The 7,192-nt window shown below is 37.8% G+C and overlaps 1 protein-coding gene across 1 annotated transcript in view; it reads right to left on the reverse strand.

Moving 5' to 3' along the window:
* The window catches only part of LOC106876723 (uncharacterized), a 12,593-nt gene extending 5,676 nt beyond the window's left edge, over positions 1-6,917 (reverse strand). Inside the window, exons 1-3 of the mRNA XM_014925395.1 lie at positions 6,907-6,917; positions 2,064-2,126; positions 523-629 (exon numbers count right to left, since the gene is read on the reverse strand). Of these exons, the coding sequence (XP_014780881.1) occupies positions 523-629; positions 2,064-2,126; positions 6,907-6,910 (174 nt within the window). The 5' untranslated portion in view covers positions 6,911-6,917. The remainder of the gene's footprint in view (positions 1-522; positions 630-2,063; positions 2,127-6,906) is intronic.
* Between the last annotated feature and the right edge of the window lie 275 nt (positions 6,918-7,192).

Here is a 7,192-nt window from a genome sequence, read left to right on the forward strand (position 1 = left end):
GAAGAAGAAAAAGAAGAAGCAGAGGAGAAGAAGCGGAGGAGGAGGAGGAGGAGGAGGAAGAAAAAGAAGAAGCGGAGGAGGAGAAAGAAGAAGCAGAGGAAGAGGAGGAGGAGGAGGAAGAAAAAGAAGAAAAAGAAGAAGAAAAAAAAGAAGCGGAAGAGGAGAAAGAAGAAGAAGAAGAAGAAGAAGAAGAAGAGGAGAAAGAAGAAGAAGTTTTAGTTTTCAACTATAGTTTCATTCAGTTGTGTTGTGGAAAGCTGTTATTGGACAGGACAGGTCACCATTTACTTGTTTGAATACAAGGAAGAAAACTTTGGATAACATCATTATGCAAGCAGACATATGACCAAAGACATTCTGGTGACACCAATTCTGTTATTTTGTGCCTCATATTGAGTCTCCTGTGTGGAAAGAGGATGCTAAACGATGATGATGATGATGACGATGATGCTGCTACTGCTGCTGCTGCTGATGATGATGATGACCAATAAACCAAATACTGAAACCACATAAGAAAATTACCTTCAAGTTCTCCGATGTCTGCTTCTGGTTTCTTAATTTCAAAGTCTGTCCTTTATGTATGTTAGACAATTCTCTTACAACTCCAGGTAGTGCCCATCTCCCTAAAGCTAAAATATAAAAAAAGTAAAAATAAAATGTTTATTTTCTGAGATTGAATTATATAAATCACACAGAATGTCATCACTTTGCAAATTATTAAGACAAAAAAGCAAGCAGATTTACAAGTGTCAGCTGGGAAGTTCATTGGATGATCAAGATACTCTCATGGAATGTGACTAAATGAGGTTTATTTTTCAACATAGTCCCCTTTGTGGTCCACACACTTCTTCTATCAGTGTTGCAATGCTTGGATCTAATTGGTGCAAAAGCTTTCATCCTGTTGGTCAAAAAGGTCATCAACATCATTGCGATACTGGTTCCCAGCCAAGTGTTTAAAACAGCAGGTTTGTATCATTATCATCATCAACACCATCATTTAATGTCTGTTTTCCATGGTGGCATGGGTTGGATGGTTTCACAGAAGTTGGCAAGTCAGAAGACTGTGTCAAGATCAGTTGTCTGTTTTGGCATGGTTTCTACAGTTGGGTGCCCTTCTTTATGCCAACCAATTTACAGAGTATACTGGGTGCTTTTAGCATGGCACAAGCACCGGTGAGATCACGACATCACACACACGCACACGCACACACACACACACACACACACACACACACATAAACACATGCGTACACTTATACGAGGGATGCTGAAAAGTTCCTAGCATTAAGGTTCTCATGAAAAGCTGGTTTGGAGGCCTCACCTTCCAAGTTCTTTTTCAGGGCTTAGAAAAACTGAAGGACCACTGCAATTGATATGCAAATTTGAGTGAATCTGTGAATCCTCCTGTATTTTCTTTTACCCAAAACCAGGAACTTTTCAGCACCCACTCAAATTCGATGACTGGCACCTGTGCCAGTGGAGCGCTAAGAGCACCGTCTGAGTGTGATCATTGCCAGAGCAGCTGTCTGGCGTCCGTGCCAGTGGCACATAAAAGCACCCACTACACTCTCGGAGTGGTTGGTGTTTCGAAACCCGGGCATTGTGTGTGTTTATTGAGCGAAAACACCTAAAAGCTCCACAAGGCTCCGGCAAGGGGTGGTGGCGACCCCTTTTGTACTCTTTCACCCCAACTTTCTTCCTGTTTCTTGAGTAACGCTGCGATGGACTGGCGTCCCGTCCAGCTGAAGGGGTGGGGAACACATACGCCATAGAAACCGGGAAACCGGGCCCATGAGTCTGGATAGGCTTTGAAAGGGCGCATAATAAATAATAAATATAGGCAAATTGAAAGTGAAAAATATATGTATTTTTAATTTTCGATAAATGTAAATAGACACACACATAAATATGTATTATGTGAGTGAGTCTTTGAGTTTGTTCTCCTCCACCACCACTTGACAAATGGTGTTGGTTCGTTTACATTCCCTATAGAATAATTACTGAGGTCCCAGCATTTCCACAGTCCAAATGATAAAAAATATAAAATGTATGAAAAATATTACCTGGAGAAGTTGTTGTATCTTTTGATATTTGCATTGAATGGTTATTATCAGCATATGGATCCACTGAATTACAAATGGAAAAAATATAATGTTGTTGCATACATTAAGATGAACATTTTCAAATATGTATGTGTTACTCTCTCTCTCCCTCTCCCTCCCCCTCTCTCTCTCTCCGTGTGTGCATATATTTATCTGTTTGTAATACATACATAATATACAATAAGTATATGAATGTTGTGTGAGTGTGTGTGTGCATACGTGTATGTCATCATCATCATCATTTAACATCCGTTTTCTTTACTGGCATGGGTTGGACAGTTTGACACAAGCTGGCCGGCTGGAGACACCAGCCAGAAGGAATCTTTTCCTCATCCGCTGCTCCTTTGTCAACCTTTCAATAGACGTCTTTCGGCCTTTATACGTTACTCTAGTTTGACCCATCCTCAAATATTACATCCAGGCCTCAAACCCATATCTCCAGAAAGACACTCAGCACCTGGAATGGGTTCAGCGCTTAGCCACCTGAATGGTTGCGGGCTTGTCTGAGCTGACGTATGAGGAACGTCCCCAACGGCTGAAATTACCTTCACTTGAACAACAGAGGATGTGGAGAGATCTCATCCTGGCTTTCAACATCTTCAATGGGAATGTAAACCTACCATTTGTGGAGTTTTTCACCCCTGTGGAGTTTTTCAACCTGGTGCAGCTCCCCAGGGCAAACTGTTTCAGAGATATTCGCATCAGTAAATATGAAGAATCTTACTGAAACACATATGGCCTTCCATTGCATACACTGTCTATCCAGCGCTTAACACTTATTTCCAGGACCTCGATGTAGCAGAGTTAACTCTAAGGCCTTGTGGAAAGAAGTAAGGAGGCATCACATGTCCTTCATTGCTGACCACTCTTAAAACTATGACAGTTGCAAGAAATTTTTTATGCATAACACTTGGAATTTCAGAAGGGTCTTCACATAACCATCTGTTATTTCCTCTGTTAACTTTTTGATCTTGATCGAAGTTTTTCTCATTTGAGAAAAACTAAATCAAATCTTTTTCTGATGGATTTTTCAGTTTAAGAGCCTTTTAGATCTGATGTAGTGATTTTCTTTTGTTTTTTCCCCAAAATTGACCTTTCCTTATCATGGACAACATTTCTAACTGTTCCGTCTGACACATGGAGGTCTTTTGCAATTGACTTCATGGACTTTCTAGGATTGTAATCAATGGTCTGTTGAACTTGTTAGATAAATTCAGGTATTCTGATGATTTCAGAGCGTTTAGAATGTTTTTTATGCTTTGATACTGGTGATACGTTTCCATCTTCAGTCTCTAGCTCCTTACAAACTTTGTAGGCGAAAAATCTGGCAACTTTTAAAAATCGAGATATTTCTAAATCGCTACGCTCAGCCTTTATAACCACAATAACAGCATGCCTCTTCATTTCATGAGTAAGCTGAGTGTCTGCCATTATTATTTTCTTGTGTGGTAAGTAGCTTGCTTACCAACCACATGGTTCTGGGTTCAGTCCCACTGTGTGGCACCTTGGGCAAGTGTCTTCTACTATAGCCTCGGGCCGACCAAAGCCTTGTGAGTGGATTTGGTAGATGGAAACTGAAAGAAGCCTGTTGTATATTTATATATATATATATGTGTGTGTGTTTGTGTGTATGTGTTTGTCCCCCCAACATCATTTGACAACTGATGCTGGTGTGTTTATGTCCCCGTAACTTAGCGGTTCGGCAAAAGAGGCCGATAGAATAAGTACTAGGCTTACAAAGAATAAGTCCTGGGGTCGTTTTGGTCGACTAAAGGTGGTGCTCCAGCATGGCCACAGTCAAATGACTGAAACAGGTAAAAGAGAGTTAGCAAAAAATGCAACAATGACCCAAAAAAGGTATGTCCTCAAATACCTTACACACCCTGTATATATATATCAAAGATCAAAGGTCCTTCCCAAGCCATAGACTCATAAATCTGGTTTCCGAGATTCTGTGGCATATCTATTCCCTCCTGGATGGGACACACTGGCCAATCATAGGATTACTCATTTTGGCCAGCTGAGTGAACTGAAGCAATGTCGAATGAAGTGTTTTGCTTAAGAACACAATGCATTGCCTGATCCAGGAACTGAAACCACACTCTTACGATCATGAATGTAGACACCCAAACTACTAAGCCACATGCCTGAGCACATTCATGCACACACACATATTTTATACATTTATATACATACACACACATATATATATATATATATATATATATATATATATATATGTATATATACAAACATACATATGTGTGTGTGTGTGTGTGTGTGTGTGTGTGTGTACACATACATATAACTGGATGACCTTCCTGCAAATTATCTTCAATATATAAAAGAGAAGGAATCTATTTTGGCAAAAAATCAAACTGAATCAATCATAACTACCTTTCAAAGATTTACATCCCATTGTATTATATTAGATAATATGGTCCTAGACTTTCCTTTTTACATTAATATATATTAAGAAATTAAGTCAAAGATTGAACATGCCAAGGTTGCTTTTGATGAGATCAAAATAGTGTTGAATAAATGGTTATCAATAAAAGTCTTAAAAGCATACATAGAATTCGTCCTTACATATGATGGTATGACCTGTTTAATCCATGTATATGTTTGATCAGAGAAAACCTATGACCAAAGACTTGCTAATCATGGCCATCCAAAGTGTTTACAAACACATCGTATAATCTATCGAATTAGATTACACAATGTGGTAACTCATTTTTTTTAGACAATAAAATATGATTTGAGGGAGATTTGGCAGAATAAGTGACCACATTGAGCCTTGTTGTGTTGTAAGTGCATCATTTTTGTTTAATCTTAAGCAGTGTTTATTTTATCCACAGTGAAAATTTGATCAATTGAATCTTTTTATTCAAAGAGATTTTAGTCCTTTACTACCAAATTAGTGAGGAACCTAGTGGTGAACTGTATCACTACAAGATTATACATTTATTTATGATTTTTATCATATGATTTAATAAAAAAAGCATGTATTAGTATTGACCTGTAAAGCCCGTTAAGCGTTACTACATAGTTCAATTATGATTACTTTCTAAGTGATTGACTTGAATTAATGAATGACTATGTCAATCCTCATGCTGAGGGTCAGGGGCCTCAGACATAGCCACCACTCCTCAACGTTTACAACACTCTCGTGCTGCGGCCGTACACCATGCCAGGTTCACTCCAACCAGTCTTTGATGTCATCGCTCTGTTCACCTAGATCCTGAGGATGTAATTAGCAGTTGTAGTCTGATTAAGTGACCAAAAATATTGCAGTTTTCGTTATCTGACTATCGTCACAAATTTTCATCTCATAGTTTGACGGTGATGCTAAAAAATTGACTGCATAACATTCAGAATAATTAGAATTCCAACTAAGGCCCTCGTATTTATTTTTTTCTGACACAGTATATCTATGACTACATAATCCAAAGTATTTTCCCACTTTTAGGGTTGCGCGAATATGATTTCAAAGATAATCTGGTGCTATTTCTAGCAGGTGGAAGACTACATATAGACGAATCCAGGTAAAAAAAATTCACGGAAACAAAGTCACAAGGGCTTTGTCCGGGGATGGTGGTGGTGTCCGAGGGATTTTGTACTAGGAGTTTTGTCCAGATCCCATAAATCAATTGTACCTTTTTTTCCCCGTGACTTTATTACCAGCCTCCATAAGTTAATTGTGACTTTTTTTCCTAGCCAAAATTGTGACTTTATAACTGACTTTTTTCCTGTGATTTTATTACTGGTCACTGATAAGGACACCTTCATTTAAAGCTTGTTGCATTGTTATTAAGGGCTACGTATGTTTTTCTAGTAACATTGTACAATATCACGGACAAAGATGGGATTGTTTCTCCATTCAACTTTCTTCACTAATTCTGGTTGAGTTAAGTCAAATATTATGCCGTAATTGCTTAAAAACAGAGACCAGGGAATATTGGTTGTAATCAAGCGTAACCAAAATTATAGGATGAAGTTTGTGATTTTGTATGCTATAATCTGACGTTTAGAGACTGAGACGTCTGAGAGAGAAAAAACTAAATCTATAAATCTCTCTCTTTAATGAGTCTTACTGAACTGTCAGGTTCTTCCTTTCACAGCAATATACAGAGTTATCCAAACTCGAACTTCCCAACATTAATTATTTAGCTTTGAAACCGCACAAGAAAGTGAGTTGTTTTTTAATCCCCACCCCCCATGTCAGCTGTGACTGATGTGTTCCACCTATGACCATCCTATTTTATTTTCCGGCAATGTATCAAGGTTTACGTTATTCAATGTCCTTTTCTTTTAAGGCAGCAGAAAAATTTGATTGCTATTTCCAGCAGATCTAGCGATCGCATAGAAGTTCTCACTCGGCGCCAGTAATTGAGTGTTAAATACTAAGTGTTGAGTTGAACTTTGGTCACACTGTAAATATCATTTCGCTTGCTTTCGTAAACTATCTGAATACATTAGTTATATTGATAAAATGTATGTATTTTGACCGCAAAATTTCCACTGAAAGATGAAGACAAATCAAGAGTCTATCTTTTTAGATCATTCGTCGAATGTTTAACACTTCTGATAAAAGGTAAAGTTCATCCTTTCAATAGACTTGGAGCAGTAAAGCAAAAATTAGAGAAGAAACTGTTTCGACATTTCTTTTGTATAAAACATTGTAAAATATAATTAAAAATGTTTACCAAAGCAAAGTTTTAAGTCAAAATAATTTTAAGAACAAAATTAAACTATTATTTTAGCGTAAATTATACAAATAAATGTTACGAGAATCTAAACTCACTCATATTTCTGTTATCGTCTGTTTCTCAATGAATTATTTTGGAAATAAGGGAGATAACTTAGTTTTAAGATACGCAGAGTTATTTTCCATGATACCATTTATATATTTTAAAAGTGTTTCAGTTTGTAAGATCCATATTTCAAACGGAAACAAAGATCATCATCATCATCGTTTAACGTCCGCTTTCCATGCTAACATGGGTTGGAAGATTTGCCTGAGGACTGGTAAACCAGATGGCTACACCAGGCTCCAATCTAATTTGGCAGAGTTTCTACAGCTGGATGCC

This window comes from Octopus bimaculoides, chromosome 3, assembly GCF_001194135.2.
Source record: "Octopus bimaculoides isolate UCB-OBI-ISO-001 chromosome 3, ASM119413v2, whole genome shotgun sequence".
Lineage (NCBI taxonomy): Eukaryota > Metazoa > Mollusca > Cephalopoda > Octopoda > Octopodidae > Octopus > Octopus bimaculoides.